Source organism: Diadema setosum, chromosome 10 (assembly GCF_964275005.1).
Source record: "Diadema setosum chromosome 10, eeDiaSeto1, whole genome shotgun sequence".
In the NCBI taxonomy this organism is placed as follows: domain Eukaryota; kingdom Metazoa; phylum Echinodermata; class Echinoidea; order Diadematoida; family Diadematidae; genus Diadema; species Diadema setosum.
In genome coordinates, this window is record NC_092694.1 from 16,546,225 (window position 1) to 16,558,618 (window position 12,394).

At 38.1% G+C, this 12,394-nt stretch overlaps 1 protein-coding gene across 1 annotated transcript in view; it reads left to right on the forward strand.

Annotated features, from left to right (window-relative positions):
• LOC140234275 (probable lysosomal cobalamin transporter) overlaps window positions 1-7,606 on the forward strand; it is a 30,707-nt gene extending 23,101 nt beyond the window's left edge. The window contains exons 12-16 of the mRNA XM_072314335.1: window positions 164-268; window positions 1,308-1,454; window positions 2,202-2,247; window positions 3,135-3,235; window positions 7,443-7,606. Coding sequence (XP_072170436.1) covers window positions 164-268; window positions 1,308-1,454; window positions 2,202-2,247; window positions 3,135-3,235; window positions 7,443-7,556 — 513 coding nt within the window. The 3' untranslated portion in view covers window positions 7,557-7,606. The remainder of the gene's footprint in view (window positions 1-163; window positions 269-1,307; window positions 1,455-2,201; window positions 2,248-3,134; window positions 3,236-7,442) is intronic.
• Window positions 7,607-12,394: the final 4,788 nt, after the last annotated feature.

Below are 12,394 nucleotides of genomic sequence, written 5' to 3' on the forward strand. Positions count from 1 at the left end.
AGAATGTACATTGGCCCCTTCTTGAGATATCATGTAACATTTAGTATCTCCCTGACCTCTTGTAAGGACCTGCCTAATGTTGATATGTGAATGTTGGCAGCCCAATAAGTGTAAGAAGGGTTTAATGTGGGAGAAATTCTTTGTCCACTGTCTTCTGTGGCAGGTCTATCCCCTGGATCTGGTGCTGTATGGAGCCACACTGACCTATTTCTTCTGGACCTCTGTGGGTGGGATCAGGAGAATCGGGATCTGGCTCTGCTGCATCAGGGTGAGAATAAACTCTTGCTTCTTAGGGTCAAAGGTTATGAGCTCCGTTGATGCATATTAGTAAAGATTGTTGTTAATACACAGCATTCAGCTCCTTGTGATGTTGTGATCCTGAAAGCTTTTTATGCCAAGATTATTTAAAGTCTACCAAGCATGTGTTGTACCAATATCATGTCTTGTTTGTTGAAAAAAAAAAATCACAGTTAAAGTTACTACATGTTTGTTAAACAAGTTCATGTGGCAGCAAGTTCTGTAGACTGTAATTCTGTAGAAAAAAATAGAAAAAGCAAAATTTGTCATGGATCAGAGGTTGTCTTGAGGAAATAGTTATTGGACAAATTAAGTTTTAGAGCTGATGCTGTTATGATTAACGGCATCATATGCACAAAGAGCAACTAGTTGAAAAAAAAATTAAGGGGATTGTAGTTTGATACTACCATGTGACTGTACATAAATCTCTTTTCTGCGTCAAATTCTGTGCTATGTGCTTCTGAGTCTAATGTCTGATGTCTTTTAAGCCAGGAAAGTGAGAAAAATCTACTGGAGAAAATTTACTTTATTTTGAGATTGCACATCAATAATTCATTCACCTGTATGATGGTGCAATGCAAGTATGTTGAAGATGCACTAAAGATCATTAGATCCCTTTGGAAGAAGTGACCAGTGCAGTAAATTGTACAGTAAATTAGATAAGTCTCAGTAGAATTGCACGCTACACTACTGTCATACTGTATACGCCATATATTTAGCGAGTCTACAATAATTTTTTGCAAATCGGGACTTCCCGTCGATTTTGCAAGTGGTTAAGTTCGCGATCGTGGAGTACAGTTCTGAACAGAGAAATATACATGCGTGCACATCACATTCATGTCAGGATCAGAGTCAATATTTTCATGTGTCTTTAAATTCGCAAATAACACCTGACTCGCGATATTTGCACAAAATAAAAACCTCATGAAGTATTTGGCATGTACAGTATTTGTTGTGGTAGCTCAATGATGATTGTTTTTCATATTGTGATCTCCACTGTGGGGCCCCAGATTTACAGGATCCGACCCAAACGCACCAAGCCCCAGGCCCTTCTCTTCATGTGTGCTATGGTGATCTGTATGATCATGGCTCTCAACACCATGCTGTACACCCTAGCTCCTGATTACCTGAGCTACGGCTACCAGAAGTACATTCCGGTATGTTGATTTCTTTAAACTTTGTGAACTTTGTGCTTGTGATGCATCTATGTTGACACTTCTTTCAGTCATTTTGTTGTTTATACTTTTTTTCTTTCCATCCTTTCTATCTTTCGTAGATGTATGTCATATGCTTACTGTATAAGCTGTCATATTCCAGTACAGCTTTTTTATGCGAGATGTTGTTTCGTGAATTGATGCCACAGCTACATGTATTGTAAGTGTACCATTACCCTAGCGCATGGCGACATTTTTGTGCTTTGTTAAAATCTCTGTCCAGCATTGCTTTGCGAAATTCGCGCAAATAACAGCTTATACAGCATTTGTATGGAGGTTTTGTTTGTATGCTTTGTGTGTGTGTGTGTTTGTTCTGAACCATGCGTAACAGGTATATGACAAATGTGAAAGTATTCTCTTTTGCATTGTCAACTTTGTGCATATAGACCAAGTACATGTACACAGCACTATGTGTAGAAATCATGTTTAATTTTGATCAACAAGAACACGCGTTTGGCGTGAAAGAATGACACCGTAAGAATTACTGTTAGAAATAACCGGCAAATATGATGCATTAACAGAGTGCATAATGTTAAAAGAAGAAAAGAAATGAGCATTAACCATGCTTGGTGTGTGTGTGTGTGTGTGGGGGGGGGGGGGGGGGTTATGATGTTGTGAGTGATGTGTTCAGCTATGAGGAAGTGGCTGTTATTAATCAATTCTCTCACATACATTGCATTTTTTTTTCAGGCAAATGGCACAGAGCCTGTACAGTGCAATACTCAAGCTGGAAAAGGTGAGTGGCATTGGAAATTCTTGGCAGCATAAAAAATAGTGTTAAAAAACTTTGCTGAATGGAGTGTAATATTGTTGTTTTTTTATTTCTTAATCATTTTCAGTTGATTATACTTTTGTAATGTCTTGTTGCACATTATTTCTGAGCATCGCTCTGGCTCTTGTGAATCCTCAATCACAAAGTGTAACTTTGGTCATGAAAAGGTCAAAAGAGTGAGGGTATGTTTGAAATGGTATCTCAAAGGGGAAAAAAGCTTGTTTTTATATTTGTGGTGTTACTTGAGACAGAGGGTATGTTTAAAATGGTGCCCCATACTCATGGAGGGGGAGGGGGATTTTACTATAGCTTCCATTTCCCCAAACACCTGCCTGTGTATACTCGGGACTAGTCTTCAACGGGTTAAAATAGATTTACCACAAATAGTCATGCAGATTCAGTAAATGCAGCAATAGGAGTAGAAAACATTTTATGAATTTTGAGGAAACCTGGCAATCCCTTCAAGGGGTATGAATTTGTTGAGTTTTGTTCAATTCCACCACTGAATAAGAAGGTAACAACAGCTGATGATGTCACAGTCGTGAAACACTTACGTGAAGTATGCAACATGATATGTTTAGGGTAAACCCCCCTTTCAGTGTTTATCAGTTTTGTAAGAGACCTTAACTACCGTTATCTTGTTTGACATATTTGTCCCAATGGTATGTCCATTCAAAGGGCAAAAATGAATAAGATTAAGAATCTGACTGTCATGCAGATTATCTACATGCAGATGAATAGTCATACAAGCAGTAGAAGAATCAGGCTACATCGTTATTAATCTTTCTCTATCAAAGCATTGCTGCACGATAGTACATATCAATAATTGGACTTCACTTTATTGGACACAGATTGTGTGATGACGGTGACTGTCACTCTGATGACTAAGTTCCTGTACAAGGTCTGGTTCTTTGGGGCCTGCTACTACTGGTCAACATGGGCTTTCATTGGGGTAAGCACAGCCTGTCATGATAATAGCTACGTTCATGTACAGTTGCCCAACGTGGAAGTTTAGGTCAAAAACTTAACTGTCGATGATTAGCTCCACTTGTGAATTCATGACGCGGGTTCACATGCGCACCTAAACTTTAAGATACAACTTACAAGCGAATCCCGCTCGATGATTAAAACGGAAAGTGCAGAGTCTTCACTATGACCTTATGCCCATACAAAAAAGCTCAGCTGGAGGTTGACCAGGAAGCAAATGAGAAGCGAGGTTCATGCTAACTCACAAGCTCGTTGATTATTGTGTCCACACGGAGCGAAATTACAGGTGGGTACCCCCCGTGGATCGTGTATAGAGCGTAAACCCTAAGATGTCTTGTGGTTCTAATCATTGACTAAACTTTGAGATTGCTGACTTTCAAGTGTGCCCACTCGGCACTAAACTACAAGCTAATCATCGAGAATTTAGTTTTCGATCTGAACTTAAAGTTTAGGAACAGCGTGTGAACATAACTATTATGTACTTGACCTTGCATGGCAAAACCACCACAAACAACTGCACTAAATCACCTGTTAGATTTGTCAGCCTCAGTCATTTTAAAAGATGCGTGCAACATTTGTTTGAAATTTTACAATATCACATTTTATAACTGACTAATTCCCATCATGGGTATTGTGCGCTCACATACATCTTATTAACCCGTACTGTGCAGTAGTTCATGAATTAGCTTGCATGCTGGAGTACTTTCTTCACCGATTGTCTCAAATGTCGGGGAATTGAATGTAAATTAATAAGGGATTTTCTAATCCTCTAATCCCTATCGTGTCACAGTAATGTTCGTTTTGGAGGGAGCAGTGTTGTGTATGATGTTATCACTCAATGCTCCTTTCATAACTTATTTGCTCAATGCCAAACCCACATTTTATGTACTGTAAAAGTGGATATTTTTACATGGGGTAGTGATTCAGTTATCAGGAGCCCCACATGGGTTTGTTTCCCTATTAAATCTGAAAAGGAAATTACTGTCATTCATTCATTTGGTATGCATGTAAAAGTCTCTTCAAAAGGTAACCGTGTTCTCAATGTCAAGTACAACATGTACAAGATGTATGTGGCCTCTTAACTGATATTGATTGAAATTGTACACCAAGAAGAGCCCAGTGAGTTTACAAAGTCGATCAAGTGTAAGCTGAGAGCACATTGTGAAAATGGGATGGAAAAGTATGACACCCTTTTCAACCAGCATCTTGTATGACGTTCTTCATTTGACCTCACTTCACATGCTGAAGGGGTTTAGTATTACTGATATTATAGTGTTATCATTGTCTCTGTCTTTGAAGAAGTGTTGATCTGCTGACCCATGTGAAGATGTCACATTTTCCCTTAACTCGTCAAACTTTTGTTGTTGGTGGTGCTTTTCTGTATGTCATTCTATCTATCTATCTTTGGTGCTAAAGCCCGGTCATTATCAACATAGAAAATGTTTAGATGTACTTTGAAGAAAGTATTTTGCACACTGCAATAAACAGAGATCTAAAATTTGCAATCCACTTTGTGTGTGGACCTGAAAGACCAGGAAGACGGACAGTCAACTTGTCTGAAACATTTGAAACTTTTCTCTGAATGCTGCCTTTCCTCCACCACAGTCTTGTTTTAGGACTTTTCACTCAATATGTTCCACATGAAATATTTGTACATTTTTTATTAGAAATTATCAATTTTAAAGAATTATCAATTGTAGAGGTGTTATTAGAATTCTCACATATATTTTGATTATTTTCTTTTTTTTTAACAGCTACAATTTCAAATATCTCAAAATTATGTATTTCACTTTAATTCTTCAGGTTTATGCAGTTTGTGTGAATAAGTGAGCTTATTCTGTTAGAGTAATGAGTTTGTGTTTGTGTGTCTCAATAATAAGAAATGTAAAGATATGAGATTCAAATTGTACATCCAGGAAAATATATATTCATATCCCTTCTTGAGTTCGGAGGTATATTCAAGAAGATCAGACCATTTTCGATGAGTTTAGTTTTGTTAAAATTTGTGGCACTTCAGAGGGATGATGATTTAAGGTTTTTTTGTTAATTTCCTGTTTGCCTTGTAGTGAATGCAGTTTAGTCTGCAGCCCAAGCTGTATAATAGTGCAATAATGGTGGCTAAGAATATCCAGTTCTAGATGATATATAGACAGACAGACAGACTGATAGATAGATAGATAGATAGATAGATAAATATGCACATAAGTAAAGATATTTAGTAATTAGATAAAATGAATAAGTAGATAATTGTAGATAAAATAGATAGATTAATATATAAATAATTATATTAGTGCATATAAGTAAATATGTGTACATAGATAAATAAATGAATAAATGCAAGAACGTCAATGTGTACAGCTCAACCAGTCGATCAATATCCATCTGTGATACTGTATACTGCAGTATCATGCTATCCATCTCTTGTTATATGTTGAATGTGAAGCCAGCTCAGCACCTGTCGTTTCCCGCATGGGAGGAAGAGAGCTTTCATTGCTCACTGCATTGATACCGCCAAGTATGGTGACATTTAATTTACTACCACTACATGTAGCTTCCCTGCAACACCTATTTGGTTTATTACTGAGCAATTGCAGGTCAACCTACACACCCCCCCCCCCCCACCTTCCCCCTTTCCCCTGCCCATGGCCCATTCACAATGACCTTGGCACCCTCTTTCGTGCTTTCACTTGGTAATTGCGCCTGCCTGCAGGTGTACATTTTATTGTGTTTCGTTTTTGCCTTGTTTCTGCTATCTTTTTCCCCATTTCCGTTGCATTAATTGAAAGCTGAATGGCAAGCGTTGCACTAATACAGCACAAGGCTACTATGCAGGTGTACGTAGTATTAGCGTGGTGTTTATCATCATAGTTCATGTAAAATAAAGGGGAAATGTAGAGATCAATTTGATAACCGACATGCACTGAAAAGCAACAGTTACAACAAATCTGGTTACATACTGCAAATAGGACTAAGGTAGGGATGTGACAGCAGACCTGCCAGTTAAGTAGCATGTTTTCACAGTTTTGTAGTAAATTTTGTCTTCATCCATATTAGGTCTAAGCGGTTTAGGAATTGAATGTATGTTTGGTCTGCTTTGTTTCGTTTTTGTGAAATTAATGTAAACAGGCTATACGTACATGCACCTGGTGATATCCCTGTATTTGACACAAAATACAATTTTGCCCTAAGAACATGTTTTACACTGTCTGTCAGTATGTTAGGTCATGTTCTTGTTTTTTCCTCTGCAGAGGTTGGCAGCACCCCTGGTGGAGTGGTTTGAGACAAATTTGACTTGATTGAAAAATGTGAACTGCATGTTCTCATATACCTAGATGCAATTTTCTAAAGACATTTGCAGGGAAACATGTGATAAACATGTTTGGTCTAGGGGAAGATGCGTTCCATTTTCTTTGTTTATCATATCGATACTTTAGCAATGATTTATAGATGATGTCACCAGCAGAATCTGTTGTTTGGAAGGGTTTTTGTTGGCATATATTGAAGTAATCTGAAGAAAAATAGTACCAATATTTATGAAATATATGGCACCTACACTGTATGTAGATATTCTCTTGGCCACATAAGTAATGGCAAAGGTATTCCAATATGTCAATACATGTCAACATGCATTGCACTGCATAGTTCCTATAACAATCAATTTATGACTATAGATGTCGACATAGCCGACTTGTCAATTTGCACAACTTGAATTGTAAAAGAAGCAATTTAAGAATGAAATCAGGACAGTTTTGGTGACTCAAGGACATAATTTTCTGACTTTGGTGATGTCGACTTCAGGCCAAAATCCATTCTGTTTTTTTATGGGGGTTTTTTATGAGAACAGAAAAATCAGATCGTATGTACATCAATAGAAAATTGGAAGAAAATGGACTCACAAATAGTGTTATAAATTGTTTACGTTTTAAAGATCTCAAGTAAGTCAAATTGTCAAAATATTTGTGCAGAGATGAAACCTGTTTGCTTACAGTAGGAGAATATACAAAAATGTATAAATTATTCTTATTATGTACAATTGTACCAAGAGCAGTTTTGAACATAAATTTAAATACAAAATCAGGATTGTTCTGTTCAGGCATGACATTAAATATGTGCTGTCAGTGGTGGAAGATGTTAGTATATAGCTCACAGAGTCTCAAAATTGTTACCCCCAGGTGTTCCTCATCAGCGTGGTAGTTGCCCTCATCCGACGGCGTGAGTCATCCATCGAGGGGCGTGTGGAGGCATCCGACACGGAGGACAGCGACGAGGAGATGCTGGAGCCGTGAGGATGGAGACGCCAAACAGAGATGTTGTGTTTGTGGAATGTTTTGAAGAATGGGTGTGATTATGAGCTGAAGTCTGAAAGCTTACCATGCAATTTTCTGCTGGTTTTGTAAGTGAGGGTCACAGGAATGCATGTTGTATCATACATGCTTATCCGCCAAACAGAAAAACATCATAATGAGATCTGTATAATCAGTTTTTACTAATTTGAAAAAGAAGCTCATTAGACATTTTTTTGTTTTTTGTTTTGGGGGGATGATGTACAGTCACACAGTTATTTATTCTTTAATAGTTACTGCTACATGTAGGCACCACACTGAAAGACACTATCAAGATAAGAGATCACATCGGTGGATTTTTTTGGAATATGATGATAATTCTATCAGCATAACTCTAGAAAGCTTATCACAAGACTTGGGTTTGTAATGCATGGTCACCTGGGTTTATACCAAGGTAATCATATGCAAGACACCCAGTGGAAGATGCCAAAATTAGATGACATTCTTGTGATATATTTGTAGTGTGATAATGATTTTCAGCTCTTCATACCATCTTTAACATACAATGTAATTTATGTGCAGGTGACGTGACTGATTATGCTGTAATTGCGATCCGTCTCCATGTGACCCAGGTGCATCTGCACACCTGACTGCATTGAATGCCTGATTTTCTTTGAATTCCTCTTAGAATTGTATGCTCTTTAACATGTCATAAAGTGGCTTTTAAGTATCTTGCAAAAAGTTATTAAAGGTACATGGTCCCGGTGGTTTAGTCAAATGCGTATGCGGGCGCACGGCACAAGTTTCCTATAGAGACCAACGCTATCGACTCCTCTTTAGCACTTATGCTGTGGCCCACTTCCCCGAGTCCGAAGAAGTCTGATCCACTGTAGCCAGTGGTCCGATCACAGTTCGGCTCATGATTCGGCTGACGGGATGACAGCTTTAGCAAACTTCTTTTGTGATGTCATAATAAGAAACACATGCATGCACCCTGGCATTACTACAGACTGCGTGATGCGCAGAGAAGACAACAAAGGCAACGTTACTTAGCAACACCTATGCGCTTTACTCTTGATGACAGCTCAACTTTGGCAATTTTCGTATCAACGCTAACGGTGATCAGCAGTATCATCAACAGCGCCCTCTACACTACCGGGACTATGCACCTTTAAGAGCTGAATCCTTACCTCAGCCAATTATACCATCCCATTATTGTAAATGTACTAACAGACATACAGTAGATCAATAGTGTACAAACTGTATTGCAGACAGATACAAAGGGAATCTTATACTGTGCAATGAATGATGATGATTATACTGGAATAAGCTTTATTTAATGAAATGCTGAGAGTGGATGAAGATGAGCTGTTGCCCTTGGCAACACGGTTTGCTGTGTCTGAGATAAGTGAGGAGCATGGTATCTGTGATGACCAGCATGAATGGTCTCCAGTCACAAGCTGTGCTGTCCAGGAGAGCCCTGTTTCATAAAGCTGTTTGTAAAGTTACGTATGACTCTACGAATGATTGGAATATGAAATGCCAGTACAGTATGTGTGCCCACCTTTGTCGAGCCCGCCGGAGGTGAGGGGAGACTAAGGGATCGCCTGCAGCATCTTCTCCGTCCGTTGTCCGTCGTCTGTCCGTAACGCTACAAAAACTTCACTAACTCTTTATTCTGGGCTTGCAATCAAACGTCGAGGGAAGAGGGGTCATACAAAGTTTCACATTTTACCATATATGAAGGTCACCTCAAGGTCAAAGCTCACAGGCAGGGGTCAATGAACTTTAGGGCCCAATGTTAAGTTTTTATGGCGCGTTTCTATTATGGGTCATAACTTTTGATCCATAACTCCATTTGTGACCAAACTGTGATGGTAGATGTCCCTTGGGGAGTGGATGGTCACTACAAGGTCAATGGTCACAAGCATGGGTCAACAAACTTTTAGAGCCCAATGTTAAGTTTTTATGGCGCGTTTCTATTATGGGTCATAACTTTTGATCCATAGGTCCGTTTGTGACCAAACTTGAATGGTAGATGTCCCTTGGGGAGTGGATGGTCACCACAAGGTCAAATGTCACAGGCAGGGGTCAACAAACTTTAAGGGCCCAATGTTAATTTTTTATGGTACGTTTCTTTTTTGCCATAGATTTTTACCCTTTTATATCTCTTTTTATCTGTTATATCTCTTTTTTTTATCTGTTATATCCCATTTGCATACAATTTCTTGTACGCGAATGGACGAGACACATTATGGCACTTGCCTTGTCTTTTCCTTAAGTTCTAACAAAGTATGACTGTATGTGAATATTTCATCTACATTGGGGCAAAAATACACTTTCAACCAAAAACGTGTGTTAAAATGTAAGAAAAATCATTACCATCAGCAAATTTCAACTTTAGCTATTGAAATTAACAGTGATTAGGAAACCCACATCGTTCATGAAGTCATGTGTAACTTTACGAACAGCTTTATGAAACAGGGTCCAGACCGTACATGTACGTGTACATTATCACTTTGGTCAGCTTAGAACATTTAAAACGAATTAATACGTTTTTTCCAATGTAAAAGTGTTAATGTTCACTTTCAACACAAGAGAAGTGTATGCTTTATTTCACTAAAATATCTACCTTCGAAAACAGTGTAGGCAGCTGAAGGGATGCACAATGTAAATAGGCAATTTACCATCTGTATATATTGTGTGTTTCTCAGCAAATGGCTTAAATTTATGTTGTTGTTTTTTGCTTTGCTTCTCTTTTCCAATTTGAAGAAATTGCAATATCTTTTGATGGTGATGGGCCTTTTATGGAAAGAGAGGTTTCTAAAAATAATATGTGTAATGCAGGAATTACGTTTGTGGATTTTTATCATTATTGTTTCTTGAAATAATAAATCATATACAGTAGTCAGAATACTGAGGCATTCATTGTGTAAGCAGTTAGGGTGATGTTGTTCCATTTTTGTATATTTGAAGAATAAGGTGTACTTGTAAGGCGAGTCAATGCTCAGCATTTGTAAATATTTTATGAAAGCATCCACAATGTTGTAAAAAAAATGGTAAACGAAACTGTATGCATGGGCAAGTGTTGATCTGAAAATGATGATTAAGATGAAATAAGTGATCGGCACCCATTGATTGAAGAGACAAATGGGTAGATTCAATTCTAATTTTTTATGTGAATGCCTACGACCTGTTCAGTGTAATGTGTTGCTGAAATTTCTTTAATATAAGCATATAAGGCAATTATCCAAAAAAAGTCAATCTCAGACCTCGCTTTTGAATAAGTCTTGACAGAACACAAACTCTGCATGATATCATCGACCTTGTTAATAACAGACAGGGTTAGTTACTTTGCTACAGTGTGCTCAGTTGGATTCCTAGAATCCATAAAGATAAGCTTAAGTCTCTGACATTTTTTTTTTCTGTCAATATTAAAGGTAGGGAATCCCATTTGCATGCCTTAAATGAAGAGTTGTATAAATACAGTGGTGTGTTGAAGAGAGTATCATTTTAGAAACTCCCATAAAGTATTGAAAGTGGAAGGTAACATTTAGTACATTTTTATTGACCGTTAGATTTTTTTTCGGGGCTCACCATAAATTCCAGTACATTACCAGGCTACCTTTGCAGACCCATGCACTGCATGTGTGTCCATCATGTATATTTTGTGAAGAAAGTTCATCCAAACTTACAAACATTTCTATATACATTCTTGCCACACACTCTATATGTTATTACATCAGCTCTTATACTTTTATATTTGTGTTTATAGATAAAAGATACAGAAGACTGCAACAAAAAGGCTTAAGTGTAGCTGACACAAAGAACTACTAAGTAGTTGAGTTTTGTGCATTATTCAAATTGTAGATAAATGTTGACTTCCAAATTTCTCAGCAGTGGCCTAAACAAGTCCCCTGAGGTTCATATTTAATGTTTTGCTGCATTTTGGGAGGTCTGTAAAAGGTATCCCCTACCTTTAAGAGGAAAAACAGTCCCCCGGAATAGAAGAAGAAGGGGGTGGGATGTATACGCCTCTTCTGTGTCTGCATTTCTTCATCCAAACTTCATGACTAATTCTTCAGAGCAACGACTTCATTGTTGTTACACATCAATTTGCTATAAAAGAACACTTGTTTGACTCTTGCCTTTTAAACTTGGTGTCATCACTTAAAGATTGGCTGACTTCACATGTGTGTGTGTGTGTGTGTGTGCGTGTGTGTGTTTATGTGTGTGCGTATGCGTGTGTGGGTGTGATGTGTGTATGCCTGACATGTGTGTGTGTGTGTGCGTGTGCGTGTGTGTGTGTGTTCTTGTGTGTTTGTGTGTGCTCAAAATGTCTTGCTGCTCTAACACTTTGCAGGCTCTATGTATCTAGGTACTTTTCCGAGTTTGAGCAACGAATAGGGGTCTGCCGTATCGACACAGCTTCAACTAATATTCTTGCATGCAATGATAAGCAGCAACTCTAAAAGTGATAAAATGCACTTTTACTTTCAGAATTCAAGGTTATAATCTTCATTAATTGTTTGTGCAGCACCAGTTCTTCTTACTTTCATCAAACATAATGCACACTGAGTTCTTACGTCTACATTAGGAGAATTGAAGAGAATGTACACACTGTACACAGAATAATGTGAAAACACGACGTAAGAGAGTATTTTGGTAAAGCAAGATGACGCTAATGTGTTTTGTTGTTGACACGAACAGAAGAAGCTCGAAAAAATATACCGTGAAACATTCAGTACATGATACACACACACACACACGCACGCACGCACGCACACACACACACTCACACACACACACCTTTAGGGTTGTACTCTGCATGAAAAGCGAAT